The 23,787-nt window shown below is 46.8% G+C and overlaps 1 protein-coding gene across 1 annotated transcript in view; it reads left to right on the forward strand.

The window, feature by feature from the left end:
- The window catches only part of PGAM1 (phosphoglycerate mutase 1), a 15,447-nt gene extending 4,157 nt beyond the window's left edge, over positions 1-11,290 (forward strand). Inside the window, exons 2-4 of the mRNA XM_082269270.1 lie at positions 6,540-6,814; positions 8,523-8,703; positions 10,690-11,290. Coding sequence (XP_082125396.1) covers positions 6,540-6,814; positions 8,523-8,703; positions 10,690-10,856 — 623 coding nt within the window. The 3' untranslated portion in view covers positions 10,857-11,290. The remainder of the gene's footprint in view (positions 1-6,539; positions 6,815-8,522; positions 8,704-10,689) is intronic.
- Positions 11,291-23,787: the final 12,497 nt, after the last annotated feature.

A 23,787-nucleotide genomic window follows, 5' to 3' on the forward strand; every position in this document is an offset into this window, starting at 1 on the left:
AATGCCTTACATAGGCCCCTGAAATAACAGCTGGCAAAGCCTAGCACCCCAAAAAAATCAGCTGCCATAACTAGACCCCAGAAATGCCCAATGTCTTACCTAGAGCACCAAAATGCTGTACCTAAACCTCAAATACCTAACTCGCATTCCCACTTACCTAGGCCCAGAAATACCAGTTGGCATACCTAGCACCCATGCATACCAACTCCCACACCTAGCCCCTAGAAATCTTACCTAGAGCACCAAAATTCTGTACCTAAACCTCCAGAAATACCCAGCTGGCATACCTAGACCCCAGAAATACCAACTGCCTTACCTAGGCCCTGAAATACCAGCTGGCATACTTAACACCCAATAATACCATCTACAATACCTAGACCCCAGAAATGCCCAATGTCATAACTAGAGCACCGAAATGCTGTGCCTAAACCTCAGAAATACCAGCTGGCATACCTAGACCCCAGAAATACCAACTGCCTTACCTTGGTCCTCAAATACCAGCTGGCATACCTAGCACCCAATAATACAAACTACCATACCTAGACCCCAGAAATGCCCAATGTCATCACTAGAGCACCAAAATGCTGTGCCTAAACCTCAGAAATACTAGCTGGCATATCTGGACCCTAGGAATGCAATACATACGCCTCTTGATGGATGTTGGTGGTCGGGATGGAACAGTTGGCATCCAATGACTCTCTCGCAGTGTTATATTTGACATTACTGCTAAGAGCCGTCTTCCAGTAGAAGCTCCTAAAATAACCCAGCTGAGAGTTTGTAAATTCCCAATCTGTGATGAGAATGGAAAGTGCAATTCCCACTGTTAGCGGAGGATGGTGACCTTTGTCTTTGTTTTGTGGCTGTTTTTGAGCCTTTGCCCTACAAAGAGTCAAAACACCTTCCAGGGATGAGTGTCGGGTAACCTGAAATGTAGGACGGAATGACCTTCCATTGTGACTTTGCCAATGGCAGAATGGGTTTTTGGCACTCGCACCCCCACAAAGACAGAAAGACAGTCACTGACTTTTGAACAGCTTATATGTATCTGTGTGTGTGTATATGTGTGTGTGTGTATATATATATATATATATATATATATATATATATATATATATATATATATATATTTATATTATAATTTATTTATTTTATATATATATATATATATATATATATATATATATATATATATATTTATATTATAATTTATTTATTTTATATATATATATATATATATATATATATATATATATATATATATATATATATATATATATATATATATTTATATTATAATTTATTTATTTTATATATATATATATATATATATATATATATATATATATTTATATTAGAATTTATTTATTTTATATATATATATATTTATATTAGAATTTATTTATTTTATATGTATGTGTGTATGTGTATATGTGTATATATATATATATATGTATATTATAATTTATTTATTATATATATTTTATTTATTTATTTATATTATAATTTTATTTATAATTATATAATTTTATTTATTTTTTTTGCAAGTCTGTTTCTTTTAGTTTTAGAATTTGGAAGAATCAGAACCGCTTTCTGTCAATGCCCAGGCTGTGGGGATTCTTTTGGGGCCCATTTACATATTTGCAGTGCGTTGATGCTGGTTATGTCACCATAAGTGGGTGTCGTCTTAAGTCAGCCAATGGTAACACACACACACACACACACACACACACACACACACACACACACACACACACACACACACACCCCCCCCCCCCGCCTGAATTCAGACCTCACTTTTTTTTTTTTTTCAGCTGTAATGTACTACTTGCGTTTGCAGCACGCTACAATGCTGGTGTAATTTATTGCACTGGGGTGCCATTTAAAATGAAATGCTATGCATGTTACACACATTATGGTGCTTTGCATTATCGCAGCATGGAGGTGTGAATCTGCAATGGGGATAACACTTAGATGGTGGCGCCCTCTCTTGCTTGCTTTTGGAAGTGTAACTCTCCTGCCATTGTGTTCTCCTTCCGCCCCCCCGAGCCCCTGCGATGTCCGCGAGTCCCTCACCGTCCGGGACTCTCCTTCCTGCTTGGTTGAGACACAGCTGTCATTTGCTCCTGCGGCTGTCAATCAAGGTCAGTTAGCCAATCAAGGGAGGGGGCGGGGCCGAACGGGCTTGGGTGCCCCCCATAGCAAGCTGCTTGCTGTGGGGACACTCAACAGGAGGGAGGGAGCAGGAGCAGCAAAGAGGGACCCGAGAGGAGGATTGGGGCTGTGCAAAACCCCTGCACAGGGCAGGTAAGTATAACATGTTTGTTATTTAAATAAAAAGAAGACGTTATAATCCACTTTAAGTCCCCGTTCACACTTCTGCGATGCGGGAATTCTGCGAATATGCAGCGTGTTCCCGCATCGCATCCGCACCCCTGGCAGTTCACACTGCCATATGCGATACGCAGGGGGTGTCAATTATAAGTTAACGACACCCCCAGTTGAGATCGCATATCGCAGTGCGATCTGCACGTTCGCACAGAATCGGATCTCACTAGTGTGAACCACCATGCGATCCGATTCTGCTGCGGATAAAAAAAAGTGTCCTGTGCGAGTTTAGCGCGAATGCGGTCATACAAACTGTATGGCTGAAATTTGCACTACACAAAGATCGAATGTAATCTCTGTGATCGCACTAATGTGAACCGGCCCTAACTCTCTCCAAATGGCCTCCTCCCTGACTGCCCCTCCTAATGGCTCTCCCTCCCCGACCACCTGTCCCAATGGCCTCCCAAAAAAAAAACACCCGGGTATGAAGGAGCACATACTTCCTCTTCGCTTGTATGATGGCACTGGTGATTGGCCCAGCACAGTCACATGGGGGCCCTGTGTAAGCTCCGACAAGAGTGACACATAGGGCTGTCCTTGATTTCTTCTGGTGGCTGTATAGTGCAGCGGTGGAGGGAAGGAAACTCAACTGTGCTGCTGGGAGGGAGAAATAATGTGAGCGTGCTGCTTTGCTTTATTGCAGCTGTGCCCCTCTACTTCGAAGAACATGCCCCCTGCTGGTGGCCCCTCTACATAGAAGAACATGCCCTGCTGGTGGCTCCTCTACGTAGAAGAACATGCCCCTGCCGGTGGCCCCTCTACATAGAAGAACATGGCCCTGCCTGTGGCCCCTCTGCATAGAAGAACATGCCCCTGCCGGTGGCCCCTCTACATAGAAGAACATGCCCCTGCCTGTGGCCCCTCTGCATAGAAGAACATGCCCCTGCCGGTGGCCCCTCTGCATAGAACATGCCCCTGCCTGTGGCCCCTCTACCTAGAAGGACATGCCCCTGCCGGTGGCTCCTCTACCTAGAAGAACATGCCCCTGCCGGTGGCTCCTCTACATAGAAGAACATGCCCCTGCCGGTGGCTCCTCTACATAGGACATGCCCCTGCCGGTGGCTCCTCTACCTAAAAGAACATGCCCCTGCCGGTGGCCCCTCTGCCTAGAAGAACATGCCCCTGCCGGTGGCCCCTCTGCCTAGAAGAACATGCCCCTGCCGGTGGCCCCTCTGCCTAGAAGAACATGCCCCTGCCGGTGGCCCCTCTGCCTAGAAGAACATGCCCCTGCCGGTGGCCCCTCTACATAGAAGAACATGCCCCTGCCTGTGGCCCCTCTACATAGAAGAACATGCCCCTGCTTGTGGCCCCTCTACATAGAAGAACATGCCCCTGCCTGTGGCCCCTCTACCTAGAAGGACATGCCCCTGCCGGTGGCCCCTCTGCATAGAAGAACATGCCCCTGCCAGTGGCCCCTCTACCTAGAAGAACATGCCCCTGCCGGTGGCTCCTCTGCCTAGAAGAACATGCCCCTGCCGGTGGCTCCTCTGCCTAGAAGAACATGCCCCCTTCCGGTGGCTCCTCTGCCTAGAAGAACATGCCCCCTTCCGGTGGCCCCTCTACCTAGAAGAACATGTCCCTGCCGGTGGCTCCTCTGCCTAGAAGAACATGCCCCTGCTGGTGGCTCCTCTGCCTAGAAGAACATGCCCCTGCCGGTGGCCCCTCTACATAGAAGAACATGCCCCTGCCGGTGGCCCCTCTACATAGAAGAACATGCCCCTGCCTGTGGCCCCTCTGCATAGAAGAACATGCCCTGCTGGTGGCCCCTCTACATAGAACATGCCCTGCTGGTGGCCTCTCTACATAGAACATGCCCTGCTGGTGGCTCCTCTGCATAGAAGAACATGCCCCGCTGGTGGCCCCTCTACATAGAACATGCCCTGCTGGTGGCCCCTCTACATAGAACATGCCCTGCTGGTGGCCTCTCTACATAGAACATGCCCTGCTGGTGGCTCCTCTGCATAGAAGAACATGCCCCTTCTGGTGGCCCCTGAGGACAACGTTGAGCGCTATTGCTGAGGATTTGTTAATTGTTCAGCTTCTTCTTTTGTGCAATGTAGGAAGTGATGGGTTTCGCAAGCAACTGAGTTACAGAATCTGTATTGTGTCTTTGTATTAATTCTGCACAAAGTCTGAGGCTGCATTCACATTTAAGCACTCCTGTAATGCGCATTTCTGGAAACTCCCTGAAAATGCACCAAAACGTGATTTGTGCTTGCAGTGCCATGACTTCTGAATGACCCCCCCCCCCCCAAACACAGGTAGTAGTCCCACTTTTTTTGTCTTGTCAAAACCCGCATTTGGGGAAACGCGGTTGGCTCGGTGCCAAACATAAAGCTACGTGAGTTACTTTGGTGCATTTGTTAGACGCAGGGCTGTCGTATGACAAATGCACCAAAAAAATGCAGCTGTTTCATGCATCCCGATGCAGGCAGTCCCGTTCATGTCAAGTGGGACCTAGCACCTGCTCACAATTTGACAGCTGTGCAGGCACTGGTGCAAGGCCCTGAATGCAGACAGTGTGTGCCTGGGGCCAGGCACCCGCATGGATGTCAAATTAGGAGCAGCCGCTGTGTCCATGCAGCCACTGCATCTCAATTGACATGAATGGGGATGCATAGAACATTTGTCCATCCCTGTGTGGACAAACACAGCCCTCCATAGGTGTATGTGAATGAGGACTCAACCACTTGCCGACACTGCTAAAGCCGAAAGACAGCTCCTCCAGTTCCATGGACGCCCTCCCAGAACCCCGCCTCCTGCGTACCCCCTCTAGTGTGCTGTGGGCGCGCTCTGTGACAGTTGTGTCCTTTAGACTCAGCTGATCACAGATCAGAGTAAGGGGTGAATCACAGATGATCACATGTAAATGGACTTGCCGGTTAGTGCTTTCCTCAGGCGATCTCTGCGTGAGGATAAGAGAGCTGATAACCAGCAAGGCAATCAGTACATTGTTTACAGGGGTCATGGGTGTGTTTACAGGGGTCATGGGTGTGTTTACAGGGGTCATGGGTGTGTTTACAGGGGTCATGGGTGTGTTTACAGGGGTCATGGGTGCAGGCCCTCAGGGGTCATGGGTGCAGGGTTCATGGGTGCAGGGTTCATGGGTGCAGGGTTCATGGGTGCAGGGTTCATGGGTGCAGGGTTCATGGGTGCAGGGTTCATGGGTGCAGGGTTCATGGGTGCAGGGTTCATGGGTGCAGGGTTCATGGGTGCAGGGTTCATGGGTGCAGGCCCTCGGGGTTCATGGGTGCAGGCCCTCGGGGTTCATGGGTGCAGGCCCTCGGGGTTCATGGGTGCAGGCCCTCACGGGTTCAGGGGTCATGGGTGCAGGGTTCATGGGTGCAGGCCTTCGGGGTTCATGGGTGCAGGCCCTCGGGGTTCATGGGTGCAGGCCCTCACGGGTGCAGGCCCTCAGGGTTCATGGGTGCAGGCCCTCACGGGTGCAGGCCCTCAGGGGTCATGGGTGCAGGCCCTCACGGGTTCAGGGTTCATGGGTGCAGGCCCTCAGGGTTCATGGGTGCAGGCCCTCAGGGTTCATGGGTGCAGGCCCTCAGGGTTCATGGGTGCAGGCCCTCAGGGTTCATGGGTGCAGGCTTCATGGGTGCAGGCCCTCATGGGTGCAGGCCCTCATGGGTGCAGGCCCTCGCAGGTGCACGGATCATCAGGGTACAGTTTGCATGACCGCGCAATTGTCATTTAAAGTGTGAGAGCGCTGAAAGCTGAAAATTGGCGTGGGCAGGAAGGGGGTAAAAGTGCCCGGTATTGAAGGGATTAACATCAGGGATTAACATCAGCAATGTGAGTGTACCCCGGTGTTGGCCAATCTGAGAGTACCCCAGCTAACCACAGTGCCTGACTCTAGTAGGTATGGTTGGACCTCCCATTAAGGATGGAAGTAAATGGCCTGGGCTGTGGATTTAGTCTGCCAGCATTGTATCAATGAATATAATGAAGGTCTGTGGAGTATGTTGGGGTGGGCAACCTTGGCACTCCAGCTGCTGTGGAACTACAAGTCCCATGGGGCATTGAAAGACTCCCACAGGCATGACAAGGCATGCTGGGATTTGTAGTTTCACCACTGCTGGAGTGCCAAGGTTGCCTACCCCAGTGTCTAACGTCTAACTCAAGGTTTTCATTTCTCTTCCTTGCAGATGCCGGCTACCAGTTTGACATTTGTTACACGTCTGTCCTGAAGAGGGCAATCCGCACCTTATGGCTGGCCATGGACGCCACCGACCAGATGTGGACGCCGGTCATCAGGACCTGGAGGCTGAACGAGAGGCACTACGGTGGGCTGACCGGCCTGAACAAAGCAGAGACGGCCGCTAAACACGGAGAGGCGCAGGTGAAGATCTGGAGGCGGTCTTTTGATATTCCTCCCCCGACCATGGACCCGGATCATGATTATTACACCATTATCACCAAGGTAAGTCCTTCCTGCTTTTACCTTTCACAGGAGATGTGGTGCTGCCGAGTTATTTTGGATTTCTTTGTGTTTCTTAGTGAAGGGCAGAGGAATACCAATCAATGTGGCTGCTTATTTATGGCCGTTGGCTTCTATACTGAGGAGCTTCAGTGGTTACAGGTCAATAGGCGCACCAGTGATGGCAACGTCAATGTTCCGTACACAAGGACGCTTTCATGCTTCTGTGCACTGCAAGGAAATAGACCGGAATTTAAAGTGGTTGTAAACCCTCCCTATACCCAGTGAGGGGAATGGCCTCCGGTGATACACAGAGATTAAAGTGATATTAAAGGCAACAATTAAAAAAATAAAAATAAACATTACTTAATACAAATACTTAACCACTTCTGGACCGGAAGGATTTGCTCCCTCAATGACCAGGCCATTTTTTGCGATTCGGCACTGCGTTACTTTAACTGACAACTGTGCAGTCGTGCGACACTGTACCCAAATAAAATTGATGTCCCTTCCCCCCCCCCCCCCCCCAAACAGGGATTTGTTTTGGTGCTATTTGATCACCTCTGCAGTTCTCTGATTATGCGCTATAAACAAAAAAATTGCGACAATTTTGAAAAAAAAAAAGCAGTACTTTTCATTTTCTGCTATATAACATTCCCAATAAAAAAAAATTTAAAATCCCATTTTTGGCCATTTTGTATTCTGCTACATATTTTTGTAAAAAAAATCCCAATAAGCGTATTTTGATTGATTTGAGCAAAAGTTATCGCATCTACAAACTAGGGGAAAGATTTATGTCGTTTTTATTTATTTTTGTTTTTTTACTAGTAATGGCGGCGATCTGCGATTTTTTTCTTTTTATTTTTTTTTTCCAGCACTGTGACATTGCGGCGGACAGATCGCACCCCTAACTGACATTTTTTACGGAAATCTCTGTCTTACCGCCAGTCAGGGGCGTAACTACAGGGGTTGCAATTGCATCCGGGCCCCATGCTCCAGGGGGTCTGTGCGGCTCCCCTGTACACCTGGATGGGGGGGGGGGGGGGGGGGTGGGAGCAGCATGTAGAGAAATCACTGTCCTCCTTTTTCCTCCTGTAGCTGCTTAAAGTGGTTGTGAAGGCAGAAGGTGTATTCTTTGCATTAAGATTAAAAAAACTTTCTAGCTGCCCCCTAATACTTACCTGAGCCAATCTCGATCCAGCGATGTCCACAAGTGCCACGGCTGTCCGGAACTCTCCCTCCTGATTGGCTGAGTCACAGTTAGCCAATGAGGAAAGAGAGGGGGCGGGGCTGAACCCCAGCTTCGTGTCTGAATGGATACACTGAGCTGCAGCTTGGCTCGGGTGCCCCCATAGCAAGCTGCTTGCTGTGGGGGCACTCAACAGGAGGGAGGGACCAGGAGAGCCAAAGAGGGACCCGAGAAGAGGAGGATCTGTTCAAAACTAACTGCGCAGAGGAGGGAAGTATAACCTGTTTATTAATTAATAGAAAAAAAAAAAAGACTTTACAATCTCTTTAAATTTTTTTTATCTTCCTGCATCGGATGCATAAAAGTAAAAAAAAAAAACTGTGCTTTTTTTCCCTCTGAAAGCTATCCCGTAGTGTTTTTGTTAAAATATTCATGGGATTCCTTTAATAATTTATCTGCTTTTTATAAAGTCCCATGCTTACTTTATACTTGTGTTCACTATGCATTTTCTTTTCTCTGCAGGATCGCCGTTACAGCGACCTGACAGAAGACCAGCTCCCCAGCTGTGAAAGTCTGAAGGACACCATTGCCAGAGCCCTGCCGTTCTGGAATGATGAAATCGTTCCAAAGATCAAAGAAGGGAAGAGGGTCCTCATTGTCGCCCATGGCAACAGCCTTAGAGGGATCGTCAAGCACCTGGAAAGTACGTACAACAAAAATTAAAACTAAACTCCCACCGGCGGTTCTAATGAGAAGCCGTGTGACGACAAGTCATGTTTTTATACGGCTCATCAAGGGGACGCCTGTCTGTGAAGCGTCTTTTAGTGGAGATCAAAGAGGGAGATGAGCTTTCGGTTGTTTTAAACAAATCCACAAAATTGCTTCGCTCAGGGATTTCCCAAGCATCTCCGAAAGTCAGAAATTTGGCTGACTAAGACCTCCGAGGAGGATGTTTGTGTAGCGTTTATTCGCCTCTGTGTGCCTATGTAAACCGTAGAGTATATTTCATGTATGTAGAGAGAAGTTACTGGGCTCTGAAATCTGTAACTGACATGAGTAAATGAGTGGGAGGAATAGTGCCCCATCATTGGTGTCAGTGGAAGGAATAGTGCCCCATCATTGGTGTCAGTGGGAGGAATAGTGCCCCATCATTGGTATCAGTAGGAGGAATAGTGCCCCATCATTGGTATCAGTAGGAGGAATAGTGCCCCATCATTGGTGTCAGTGGGAGGAATAGTGCCCCATCATTGGTGTCAGTGGGAGGAATAGTGCCCCATCATTGGTGTCAGTGGGAGGAATAGTGTCCCATCATTGGTGTCAGTGGGAGGAAATAATGTCCCATCATTGCTGTCAGTGGGAGGAAATAATGTCCCATCATTGGTGTCAGTGGGAGGAATAGTGCCCCATCATTGGTGTCAGTGGGAGGAATAGTGCCCCATCATGGGTGTCAGTGTGAGGAATAGTGCCCCATCATTGGTATCAGTGGGAGGAGTAGTGCCCCAATCATTGGTGTCAGTGGGAGGAATAGTGTCCCATCATTGGTGTCAGTGGGAGGAATAGTGTCCCATCATTGGTGTCAGTGGGGGGAATAGTGTCCCATCATTGGTGTCAGTGGGAGGAATAGTGCCCCATCATTGGTGTCAGTGGGAGGAATAGTGCCCCATCATTGGTGTCAGTGGGAGGAATAGTGTCCCATCATTGGTGTCAGTGGGGGGAATAGTGTCCCATCATTGGTGTCAGTGGGGGGAATAGTGTCCCATCATTGGTGTCAGTGGGGGGAATAGTGTCCCATCATTGGTGTCAGTGGGGGGAATAGTGTCCCATCATTGGTGTCAGTGGGGGGAATAGTGTCCCATCATTGGTGTCAGTGGGGGGAATAGTGTCCCATCATTGGTGTCAGTGGGGGGAATAGTGTCCCATCATTGGTGTCAGTGGGGGGAATAGTGTCCCATCATTGGTGTCAGTGGGGGGAATAGTGTCCCATCATTGGTGTCAGTGGGGGGAATAGTGTCCCATCATTGGTGTCAGTGGGGGGAATAGTGCCCGTCGTTGGTGTCAATGGGAGGGATAGTCCCCCAAGGGCTGAATAAGGGTATGCAAAGGGCTGCTGAGACCATTGCTTTAGACACTCTTGGTAGTAGTAGTTGCAGGTAGGCGGCTGGCTTTCTGGAGCCCCTGCCTTGACCAGAAATGTGCCTGGGTAATTGTGGTGAAAACACGGCATGCTTTGAGGGGGCAGTACTATGAGAAAATTTGACAGCTACATTCTTGCCTATACTCAAGGATTCCCAAAATAAAATAAAACCCAGAGCTCAGCGATGCTGCATCGGAGGAAATAGTGGACCATGCGGTTGGGGTATTCTGAGCTCGCTCCTTTGATGGTGGGGGTGAGCAGCTGCAGCTTGGGAGTATCTTAGCAACATCCTAGCAACAAGGTAGGACCGTGATGATGGCAGGAGTTTTTAGCCAGGCTTCTGAAAATATATGAAAATGGGCCTACACCTATAGCAAGGGCATTATAAATACTTAAGACAAAGCTGCACAGTCTGTTTTTATCTACAGCTGCCCCTTACCTGGATATGTATTTTTTTTTGGTAAAGGTGAACCCTTTAAGTATTTTCACCGCCTAGGTCAATAATATTTTTATAATGATCGTTAATCAACATCCTTCCCTGTGCTTCTCCTGCAGATATGTCCGAGGAACAGATCATGGAGCTGAATCTGCCCACCGGTATTCCCATCGTGTATGAGCTCGACAAGAACCTAAAACCCATCAAGCCAATGCAATTCCTAGGAGATGAAGAGACCGTACGCAAAGCCATGGAGGCCGTAGCGGCCCAAGGAAAAGCCAAGTAAAGGGTTCCTTCCCGAAGAACCATCGGCTTCCATCCCTTAGTTTACTTTTTATCTAGGGATTCTGAAATGCAGCTGTACCGGAAACCTTGCATCTAGGCAGCCGCCCATTCATTTGTTCTCTTTAACCATCTCCCATAATGCATCTCTCCACTGCGTTCCGTTCACCCCGTTGTTTTTAATAGGACTAGCTAGAATACGTTTAGTCAGCCAGGATGTTATTGTGAAATGCGTCGCTTATTGACACATGGCAACAAATCCTGATCAATCGGTTATAAGTGTGCTCAGATCGGTTTCTTCAAGGGCAATAATGAAGTGCAAAGTGCAGTCACCCATAGCAACCTGCCTGGAATCTTATTGGTGGTTTTTGGTTGTTGCACTGTACTCATTGCCCTTTTTGCATTCTCTGTTAAGGGAGCCCATGTGTCTCTGTTAAGGGAGCCCATGTGTCTCTGTTAAGGGAGCCCATGTGTCTCTGTTAAGGGAGCCCATGTGTCTCTGTTAAGGGAGCCCATGTGTCTCTTGTTAAGGGAGCCCATGTGTCTCTTGTTGAGGGAACCCACGTGTCTCTTGTTGAGGGAACCCACGTGTCTCTTGTTGAGGGAGCCCACGTGTCTCTTGTTGAGGGAGCCCACGTGTCTCTTGTTGAGGGAGCCCACGTGTCTCTTGTTGAGGGAGCCCACGTGTCTCTTGTTGAGGGAGCCCACGTGTCTCTTGTTGAGGGAGCCCACGTGTCTCTTGTTGAGGGAGCCCACGTGTCTCTTTTTGAGGGAGCCCACGTGTCTCTTTTTGAGGGAGCCCACGTGTCTCTTTTTGAGGGAGCCCACGTGTCTCTTTTTGAGGGAGCCCACGTGTCTCTTTTTGAGGGAGCCCACGTGTCTCTTTTTGAGGGAGCCCACGTGTCTCTTTTTGAGGGAGCCCACGTGTCTCTTGTCGAGGGAGCCCACGTGTCTCTTGTCGAGGGAGCCCACGTGTCTCTTGTCGAGGGAGCCCACGTGTCTCTTGTCGAGGGAGCCCACGTGTCTCTTGTCGAGGGAGCCCACGTGTCTCTTGTCGAGGGAGCCCACGTGTCTCTTGTCGAGGGAGCCCACGTGTCTCTTGTCGAGGGAGCCCACGTTTCTCTCTGTTAAGGGAGCCCACGTGTCTCTGTCGAGGGAGCCCACGTGTCTCTCTGTCGAGGGAGCCCACGTGTCTCTCTGTCGAGGGAGCCCACGTGTCTCTCTGTCGAGGGAGCCCACGTGTCTCTCTGTCGAGGGAGCCCACGTGTCTCTCTGTCGAGGGAGCCCACGTGTCTCTCTGTCGAGGGAGCCCACGTGTCTCTCTGTCGAGGGAGCCCACGTGTCTCTCTGTCGAGGGAGCCCACGTGTCTCTCTGTCGAGGGAGCCCACGTGTCTCTCTGTCGAGGGAGCCCACGTGTCTCTCTGTCGAGGGAGCCCACGTGTCTCTCTGTCGAGGGAGCCCACGTGTCTCTTGTCGAGGGAGCCCGTGTGTGTGACCAAGCCTTTTATATGTTTCACGTTTTTTTGTTTACACTTCTTTCTTTTAACCAATCACCTACTGTAGATTTTGTTTGCTGTTTTTTTTTTTTTGCACGGACCAATCCTATTCTTTACCATGCACTGAAATGACACCCATGCAAGTCTATGCCTGCTACAGCGTATTGTACGGATGGCCTCCAAGGTCCAGTTTTGTTCCGGTTTTTATAACAGACGGCATTTTTTTTATTTTTCTGAAGTCTGTAATATTATTCTGGCCTTGACCTTTTTGGCTCCTCATTTGTCCTGCTGAGCATCCTAACACTGGTAGATGTTCAGAAGCTGGAGAGCCACAGGTTGCCTTGGTACAGTCTTTATATTCTAGTACGGTCCACCTCAGCATGGGTGTTGCATTGCTCTAGTCAGTATGTCAATGCGACGGTTAGTACTTAAGCTAATGCCAGTAGGTCAGTCATCAATGTACGAGGTGAGATGAGGACCAGCTTCCTGTTCTAAAACTGAGACATTCCAGAGAGGTCAGGGGTCCCGGGGGCCACTTGAAATCGCACTGTAGCCATTTCCACTTGGTCTTTATTTCAGTTTCCCACGATTCCCTCCTAAGTCACCTTAATACTGCAGGACATGACAGTACTGATCGTGTGTGACGTGCATTGTTCCTCACCGAGTTTCGTCTCTGCTGCTAGATAGAGGTTTAGGAGCTTTGCCTGTAAAGTGCACCCGTATTCCAGCACTTGTTTTATGACGGTTGTTTGTCCCTTATAGAGATGTCCATTATTTAAGATCATTTCAATAAAGGAGTGATGTGCAATGATATCAGTCTGTGTCTCTTTATTCTTCATTAAAGTCCTTGTAAAGCTGCTTTATTTTATTAAAAGAAAAAAAAAAACGTCATACCTGCTCTGTGTAATGGTTTTGCACAGAGCAGCCCCAATCACCCTCAATCTCCCCCTTCTGTCCATGTCCCTTATCTAGCTAGGTATTTTGCAGCTGTGGTGGGCGGCTTTGCACATGCTCAGTTTTCATTAAGTTTCTATGCTGACCATTTCCTCCCGATCACATCTGAGCAAGCCCATACAGTGGCGTATTTTAGTTTTGTGCTTCCCTAGGCAAGACTAAAACTGGGCCTAGGGCAGCACAAAACTAAAATACGCCACTGTATGGGCTTGCTCAGATGTGATCGGGAGAAAATGCGCAGCATAGAAACTAAGTGAAAACTGAGCATGTGCAAAGCTGCCCACCACAGCTGCATCTAAACTTGTCCCACCACTTCCTGTTTAAGACCCACCACTTCATCTGTAAACTCCTCCCCTTCCTCTTTCCTGTCTGAACACAATAGCTCAGTGGGGGGAGACTGGCTCCTCCCCAAGCTCTTCAGTTTTTTCGTTTTAGCCTTCTGAGTTGAATGAAACAAAAAAACTATTAGCGTGTACTAGGCCAGGGCTCGACAAACCCCAGGCGCCAGGTCGCTTTGGCAGGACAGTGAAAAAACATGGACTTTATCGGCACAAGGACAAGATAAAAATAAAAATTTTACTAATATACATTTAAAAAAACAAGGACAGTACCTGTAAGGCGGCAAAACACCAACAGTTCAGTGATTGACAATTAGTAGGGTGTCAATGCAATAAAATTACACGCAAAGATAGAAATATTAATGCATAGTTATCTGTGATGGAGTCCACATAGGAAGGCCGTCCAAAAAGACAGGTGGGTGTAGCTGTCCTGCGACGGGATCTGGCCATGTGATCACCACAGGTACATGTAGTTAATGAAGTCACTTTGCGCTAGAACACTCAACATGTTTCGCAAACTTGCTTCGTCTGGAGTTTTAGATTCATCACTCTGTACTATGCATGTAATGAGTATAAATGCAAAGAAACAAGGGAGGTGAGGTCAGAGGAGCCAGGAGCCATCTAGAATGACTAGGAAATCATAGACATTGATTCCGGTTACAAAATGGACTCATGGAAGTCCATGATTCAAGTATTTTGCATATAGCCCACTTAACATGGAGAGGGTCAATAATATCTATTGCCGGTGGTCCAAATGTGTGGCTTGAAGTAACACCGATACCTGAGGGGGGAATATTGAGAGCCTTGACCCGGCTCCAATCTGTCCCAGTTACCTCCCCAGGATGGGGACTTACCGTCATTATGGTTATACTTTGTTGCTATTAACATTTAATTATGTTACCACATTGCATTATGTTTGTCTTGCTTCATTATCCGCTATAAAACCAAGTGGGCATGGATGGTGAGCTGATTCGATAGTTCACTGGACCACTTGACTGGACTTGCCCCCCAGGCCTAAGGCTGCCAGCCCTCCCCTGGTGGGGGCCATACAAACTACTGAGGACCATTCTGAGTTGCTGAAATTAGATATTAGCAAAATGGACTCGCCTGCTGCATCATTTTTTCACCTTGATTTTTGGGGTGTCTTTGAATTCAGCCCTCTGTAGGGTGATAATTTTCATTTCCATCAAACGATGCAGCATCCTTTCCTTACTAACACATTACCCAGTCCCTACCAGTATAGATCCTAACACATTACCCAGTCCCTACCAGTATAGATCCTAACACATTACCCAGTCCATATAGATCCTAACACATTACCCAGTCCATACCAGTATAGATCCTAACACATTACCCAGTCCATACCACTATAGATCCTAAAACATTACCCAGTCCATACCAGTATAGATCCTAACACATTACCCAGTCCATACCAATATAGATCCTAACACATTACCCAGTCCATACCAGTATGGATCCTAAAACATTACCCAGTCCATACCAGTATAGATCCTAACACATTACCCAGTCCATACCAGTATAGATTCTAACACATTACCCAGTCCATACCAGTATAGATATCCAGCATGATATTTTTCCCCATTGAGATCTGATGTGTTTTCAAAGTAATCCTTTAATTTTTTTGAGCAGTGTATGTGTGTATATATATATATATATATATATATATACTCGTTTTTCCTTTCAGCCTATACTCACATTACTAATATTTACTGTGAGGGTGTCCCATATCATAATGGGTCCATAGATGCAGGAACGCTGGACTATTTCTAAATATGTCTTTTATATATACACTTTAGAACCCCCAAGTTATAATTACTACTTAATAGCTCTTTGAATTATAGGACCTTGTCTGCCAGGCCTCAGCGTTTCCTTGTTTTTCCGAGTGAATTCCTCCCATTGATGCTTCTCTTCAATATGGACTTGCATTCAGGATAATATGCGCTACCTCCGAAGCGGGGCAGAAAGGCGGAGTTTTTCAGACTCTATTTATTTAATGAAACATGGAATTTTTACCATTCCACCATGTGAATATTTGTAATTTTGAGACTTAGTAATTGATATATGTATGCACTGTGAATCCATGCATGTTTCTGACTTACATTATAGAAAAATACCTCCTATACCCCTGATGAAGGAGTTGCACAGCCTCTGAAACGCGTCGGATAGAGGACATCAGTCTGTAGTATCATTGTACATTCTAGTTGGTGTAATTTCAGGTATTGATTCCATGTATATTTTGCAATTCTTGCTTTTTATTGATAATTTATTCATAAAATATGAATATATTTGCTATATGATTCAAGTGCCACAATAGGGGAATTTCCAGTTCTATAATATAATATACATAGTGCATTGACCTATACATTTATATGTTAATTGGACAGATCTCATTTAATTAATTTGTGAGATTAAAAAAGGTTTTTATCTTATTTTTTTTTTTTTGTTTGTTTGTTTTTTTCATTGCCTTGGCACCTCTAAAGTCCCAAATGTTTAGAACTTTTCTTACTTTATACACAGATAGGGATCAGTGAGTCTCTGTGAGATGGAGGAGCCGTCCGGTCTCACTTCACACCTAAAGCTCCCAATTAAGGTTGAGTCAAAGACATGAAATCTGAACAAAGCATATCCCTCTATAGTTTGTACTTGTTTTAATATAGAGCACTAAGTCATTGTCAATTTTGTCTGCTGCCTCCTTCCTCTGCTATCAGCATGACTCACTTCTGACATGTTTTCCTGACACCAGAAAAATGGTGACAGGGGAAGGAGCTCTAGCACACAGCCTGTGATTGACAGCCTCCATTCTGTTACTGTGTGCTGTGTGAAGGGGGGGGGGGGGTGTCCCTTCCCTCCAATCAGCTCTCTCACTAGTCCTTCCACTGTCATCAAAGATAGCGCATTGATTGGTTCTAGTCTGGCCCCCCTAAAGTCTGAAAAACAGAAAACTGGCCCTTTGTTTGACCCTTGCCCTAGAAAATACCTGAAAAGGAGCCGAGTGCTCCACCTATTGGCTGAAAAGAAGAACACAAAACAATCAGATCCACCTGCAAGAAATTTGTTATTCAAAAGTGTGCAAATAAAATCTTTACAAAGATACAACACATTCACTTTGTTTTGGTTTGAATTTTTATTCCATCAATAGCTAACTGGCTGAAAAGTAGAACACAAAATGTGTCAGATGTTTGAGACTACGTTGGCCGGGAATCGAACCCGGGTCATCTGCTAGGAAAGCAGCTATGCTTTCCACTGCACCACCAACGTTGCATGTTTTTGGAGTGTGGGAGGAAACCGGAGTACCCGGAGGAAACCCACGCAAGCACAGGGAGAACATGCAAACTCCATGCATATAGCGTCCTCGTCAGGATTTGATCCAAGGACCCTAGTACTGCAAGGCTGACCACTAAGCCTCTGTGCTGCCCGTATGCGGCCTCTGTTCTATAAGGACCTCCCCCGCTGAGCAGGGTAAATCAATGATGTCCAATAGAGATCAGAGCTGATGCCTTCAGTTCTACATTATTAGGTGGATGGGTTGTCCATCCTATTTCCTGCAGAAGTGTCTGAAAAGTTGGTCTGCAGAGCAACGATATGAAAAACGCCTCCTGCTTACCAATGCACCACAAACGCAAAAGTAGCATGTCTTTGGAGTGTGGGAGGAAACCGGAGTACCCGGAGGAAACCCACGCAAGCACAGGGAGAACATGCAAACTCCATGCAGATAGCGTCCTGGTCAGGATTTGATCCAAGGACCCTAGTACTGCAAGGCTGACCACTAAGCCTCTGTGCTGCCCATATGCGGCCTCTGTTCTATAAGGCCCGCCCCCGCTGAGCAGGGTAAATCAGTGATGTCCAATAGAGATCAGAGATGATGCCTTCATCTCTTCAGCTCTACATTATTAGGTGGACGGGTTCATTCATGTTGTTTATCCTGTTTCCTGCAGAAGTGTCCTGTCTGTGAACATGAGATCTCTTTGTCTGAAATGTTGGTCTGTGGAGCAGCAATGTGAAAAACGCCTCCTGCTCCCGTCTTCTGTGCCTCCAACCCAACCCAACCCTTAGACAATTCCTGGGGTTAGGGATGGATGATAGAACATTGTATATACAAATATGACACCCCAATATAGACAGAACTTTGTAAATATTGCTGTTAATGTCTTCTGATGATGAACGTCTCTTTGGTGCCTCTTTAGACAACTTCATTAAAAGATGTCACTGGCGGCAGTGCTGTATTTTGGCCTAGGCCAACAAGGCCCAGGCCTAGGGCAGCACTTTGTAGGGGGGCAGCAAAAAATCTGCCCCCCCCCCCCTCTACAGCTGAGACTCTATTGGCCACTGGTTGCTAGAGCTGCCTCTCTCACCCCCCTCTCTCGTTCTCTCTCACCCCTCTTTCTCTCACCCCGATCTCTCTCATCTCCCCTCTCATCCCAACCTCTCTCTATCATCCCCCTCTCTCTCTCTCTCTCTCATCCCCCCTCTCTCTCATCCCCCCTCTCTCTCACCCCCCCCCCCCCCCCCCTCTCTCTCTCTCTCACCCCCCTCTCTCTCTCTCTCTGTCTCTCACCCCCTTTCTCTCATCCCCCCTCTTTCTCTCTCTTATCCCCCCTCTCTCTCTCTCTCCCTCCCTCACCCACCCCCCTCTCTCTCCCATCCCCTCTCACCCCCCCCTCTTGTGAGATCTCAGGGGTTCATGCTGGGACTTGTAGTCCTTAAATTTTGGAGGGAGTCACATCCATTGAAAAAGGAAGGAGTGGGGCAAATTTACATGGAGGGGGGGGGGTGCCCAATTTTAGTCTTGCCTAGGGCAGCTCAAAACAAAAATAAAAAGATAATAGAATCCGCGCTAAGGAATCAAAGGATATAAATAAGTACTAATAAGCTGCAGCCTCACTTAAACTATAGCCAAAAGACTATATAAATAGATAAGAATGGAGGTGATGGCGCTGCTTATATTATAAGGTGTAATTAGGTGGATATTCCTATGTAAACATATATCATCGGATGAATTGTATATAAAAAAGGCTATGGAGAATAGCCACCAGGTGGCGAAGTGTAATGTGCAAAGAAGTGCGGAGATAAATAAATATGTGTATATATACAATATGCAATAGTGATAAAAATAAATAGTCAACAGAGTGAATCTATAAACAACATTAAATAAATCAATCAATAAATAATATAAAATGACTCAAAAATCACGATGATAAAAATTAGTAAAATAGTGCGGGAAAAGCTTGACCAAACAGAATAAATGTGCAAATATACAGGAGAGTATTATTCAAAGTGTACAAATAGGTGATAGTACTAAAAATATAAAAATTATTATAAAAATTAAAGTTCGTGATCAAAAAATTGTGCAAAAGCAATAAAGTGCGGGAAACTTCTTTCCAAAGTGTGCCAATACGTAATAATCAGTCAATTCATATACTAGAATACATCCATAAGTAGGTGAGTGTACCCAGTGAGATAGGTGGGCAGTGACTTACGATGACCCCCAAGGTGGGTGACTGGTGAGCTGCAAAGTGGCTACTGATGAAAAACCTACTCACCAGATATACCCACCCCACACAGGGGTATAGAGTGGGTATTGTAGATATGCCTCGCTGGTCCTTACTCTGTGTAGTGGTTCCCTTCCTGGGGGAGAATGGTGTGGGGTCCGCGGGGTATCGCAGATATCCTAGCGTGGGGTCCAGTACTAGGGTCTTGTTCCAATATGTCCGATGCTCCGTGGAGGGATCTAGTATGGCCACTCACAAGTATATGGATGGGAGGGTCATAGGAAGTGGAAAGACTCGATAGTGTGATATCGTAGGGGATATTTTATTCAGCAGTATACAATAAATGAATACTCACATTCAATCATATGGAAAACAGCGTGGTATTGGCGTCCCGGAACGCAATGCGTTCCAACTGGAAACCGGAACCGGAAATGACGTGACGGCGCTGTACGCGTTTCGTCATGTGACGTCTTCTGCAGCGCTGCAGAAGACGTCACATGACGAAACGCGTACAGCGCCGTCACGTCATTTCCGGTTCCGGTTTCCAGTTGGAACGCATTGCGTTCCGGGACGCCAATACCACGCTGTTTTCCATATGATTGAATGTGAGTATTCATTTATTGTATACTGCTGAATAAAATATCCCCTACGATATCACACTATCGAGTCTTTCCACTTCCTATGACCCTCCCATCCATATACTTGTGAGTGGCCATACTAGATCCCTCCACGGAGCATCGGACATATTGGAACAAGACCCTAGTACTGGACCCCACGCTAGGATATCTGCGATACCCCGCGGACCCCACACCATTCTCCCCCAGGAAGGGAACCACTACACAGAGTAAGGACCAGCGAGGCATATCTACAATACCCACTCTATACCCCTGTGTGGGGTGGGTATATCTGGTGAGTAGGTTTTTCATCAGTAGCCACTTTGCAGCTCACCAGTCACCCACCTTGGGGGTCATCGTAAGTCACTGCCCACCTATCTCACTGGGTACACTCACCTACTTATGGATGTATTCTAGTATATGAATTGACTGATTATTACGTATTGGCACACTTTGGAAAGAAGTTTCCCGCACTTTATTGCTTTTGCACAATTTTTTGATCACGAACTTTAATTTTTATAATAATTTTTATATTTTTAGTACTATCACCTATTTGTACACTTTGAATAATACTCTCCTGTATATTTGCACATTTATTCTGTTTGGTCAAGCTTTTCCCGCACTATTTTACTAATTTTTATCATCGTGATTTTTGAGTCATTTTATATTATTTATTGATTGATTTATTTAATGTTGTTTATAGATTCACTCTGTTGACTATTTATTTTTATCACTATTGCATATTGTATATATACACATATTTATTTATCTCCGCACTTCTTTGCACATTACACTTCGCCACCTGGTGGCTATTCTCCATAGCCTTTTTTATATACAATTCATCCGATGATATATGTTTACATAGGAATATCCACCTAATTACACCTTATAATATAAGCAGCGCCATCACCTCCATTCTTATCAAAACAAAAATACACCACTGCCTTGGTCTCCTAATCCCCCAAACCTGCAGACAGGTCCTATCAAAGGCTCGTCCCCACTTTCCAAAGGTCTGTTGACCATTGTGGACATCTGGTCAGCAAGTTGCTCAGATGCGTGGTGTCCAGGGGCTAAAAGCTAGGGTTCCGCTCTCTGCCCCGCCCCCCCACCCTGCTTCGTGTTGTCTAACCTATGTCTCCGCACAGACTAGCGGTTATCCATGCTTCTCCTGCAGTTCTGCAGCATGGAGGAATGCTAGTCTGTGTGGAGACACCAGCAGGTTGGACAATGCGAAGCGGGGTGGGGGCAGAGAGTGGAACTCTAGCGTGAAGCCCTTGGACACCACGTCACTTACTTGAGTGTCCAAGAAACTTGCTGACCAGGTGTCCACAAAGGTCAACAGACGTTCCCCTGATTTGGAAAGTAGGGTCATGCCTTCAGGATGTTAAAGAGGAGCTGTCTGCAGGTTAGGGGCATTGGGCCCCCCAAAGCTTGTGACTGAACCCCTGGCTTAGGTCTGGCCTTGCAGGTTGAAGCCTGGGATAAAATAAAGGATATTTTCTTGCCTTCAGAGGTGGGAGAAGTCTTTCCAGCTTAAGGCCTAAGCTTGTTCTGTTGGGCTAATAAGTGTACTTACCGCTGGTGACATGCTTTATGAAGTTGTCCAAATAAATAGACATTCACCATCAAAGTGGCACCATCATTAATGGCACCCCAGACTCGGTGTGATTTTGGTGTAATTGTCGCATGACAATACGCACAAGAATTGCAGTAAAATGCGTGTAAAATTGCGTCTGGCTGAGGGCCAAAATGTAATACCTGAGCTTCTTTGACGCAACAAATGCACCTAGGGCAGGCCATTCAAGTGAATGGGTTAATCTGTGCGCGGCACACAGAAATGCGCATAAATCGCAGGTTTTAAAATCCTTAGAACGGGGCTTAAAAGACCAGCAGGTGACGTCTCTGGTCGTAAATCTATCAACAAATAACTGCTCCAAAGTAATAAATCTCTGGCCAGGCCCAACTCTACTCTACTTTTTTTATCTGAGTATAACTAACTAACTTAAGTTTTATTAATGTTTTGCCTTACTATAACTAACTAAACTAAATCAAAGTAACTTAACCAACTACGTAACAGTTTTTTAATTTTTTTTCTTCAAGTATAACTACCGTAACTAAATGAACTAACTAACTAAATAACTACCTTAACTTTTTTTTTAACATTTTGTCTTAGTATAACTATTAATATATAATAAATCTATAATCTAACTAGCTGCGCGCACGCAGCTTAATACACAACTTTGGCAATGCCGGGACTGACGTCACCTTGGCCCGGCCAATTTGTATGGCTGGAGATTGGTACCTGGAAGCCACCTGGCCAAAGATGGCAGTTGCTCTAGGACACCATAGCGCTGGAGCGCTATGAAAAGTATAGTTCCGGTTTAAGACTCCTACCAGTCCTCCTTGGTTGGCCTTCTTCACTAGCCAGGAATAATAATTCCCGTAGGTGAAAAAGGGTTTAATTACTAGGACTTTCGGTGCTGGGATCAGCAGCCAGTGTTGCCCTTAATGGCGGAACTCAAAAGCGATATGATGTCATCACTCATTGGTGACATAATGTCACTCGGTAATGAGAGGATATCATCATTCTGTGGGATGATGTTGCTGTGATCCCTAGTAGGCGTGACGCTGGGAATGGGAATGTCAGTCTCACATGTGTTGTCACAAGAACTGTTCCGTGCCTGTGGGGCGTTCCCGGGGAATGTGCTCCCACTTCCTGCTATAGGCACTCAGTTTTTTTCTGCCTAGTCAGGAGTTAGGACCTAGTTTCTTGCTGGGATCTTTGGTCCTAGCATTTTTTCCTTTTTAAATTGAATTTTTTCCTTTTTTTATTATTTTCTGTTCCTGTCAGAACTACAATCAACTGCCGGACTGGGCGTTGGACTGGATATCCTAGATCCTTATGGTCTCCCAGTCTGGCCAGTGAGGGCGACCCAACCTCTATGTCGGCCACGACATAGCCCTACTGCACGAGGGCTGGCCGACGAGTTAAACATCTTGCGAGGACGCACAGACGTAGTCACAGCCTGAGTCGCAGCGTGCCTCTGGCCCGCAGCACTCCCATTCCAATGGTGCGGTGGTCTGCCTGGAGTGGTGCCCACCCAGTTTCCATGGTGTGGTAAATAGTGTCCCCCCTTCCCCTGGTGGCCTGTTGGAGTGGACATGGGCCCATCCCTGAGACGGTCGGACGCCAGGTTCCCCTCCTTCCCGCATAGCGTCCCCTCTCGTATATCGGGGGCCCCCTGTGGACCACCCCCCATTTACCAACACCTAGCTTCCCTCCCCCCCAGGGGTGGCCATACATGTAATGTTGGTTTGGGGGTGTCAAGCAGGCGATGGGGGCCGAGGGGGGCGCACCGGGTGCTAAACACACATTTTTTTTGGGGGGGGGGGGGAATCCCAAACAGAACATTCCATGAACATCCCAACTCCCACGCCTGTGCGGGAGTGAAGTTACCTTGGCCCATCTAATTAAATTGGCCGGAGATTTGTTCCCAGAAGCCACCTGGCCAAAGATGTCAATGGCCAGTGGGGAGTTCTGGGACACGATAGCACTGGAGCGCTATGCAAAGTATAGTTTTGCTTTAAGACTTCTTGAAGGCCTTGGTTGACATGCGCTTCTTCACCACCCGGAGCAATTTCCGTATGTTGAAATGAGTGCGTCTTCTACGGCTTTTGACACTGGGATCAACAGCTGGTGTTGCCTTTTGTTGACTAATGTCAGAACTCGATGGTGAGATCTTGTCCTTTGTTGGTAGGATGCCATCAGTAGATGATGACCTAGTGTTATTCATTGGCGGAATGCTGTTATCACTTATTGAAGAACTGACTCTGGAAGGGAAAGTCATTGTGGTCCATTGACGGAAGCTGCCAGACCCTGGTGGTGGAATGTCTTCATCACTTGATGATGGGATGCTGTCATTCCTTGGTAGGGTGATGCTATCATACGTTGGTTGGCATAAATCATCCCATATGTGAGCACTGATGTGATCCCTAGACGGTGTGACGCAGGGAATGGGAAA

This window comes from Pelophylax lessonae (genome assembly GCF_965119305.1).
Source record: "Pelophylax lessonae genome assembly, chromosome: 9".
Lineage (NCBI taxonomy): Eukaryota > Metazoa > Chordata > Amphibia > Anura > Ranidae > Pelophylax > Pelophylax lessonae.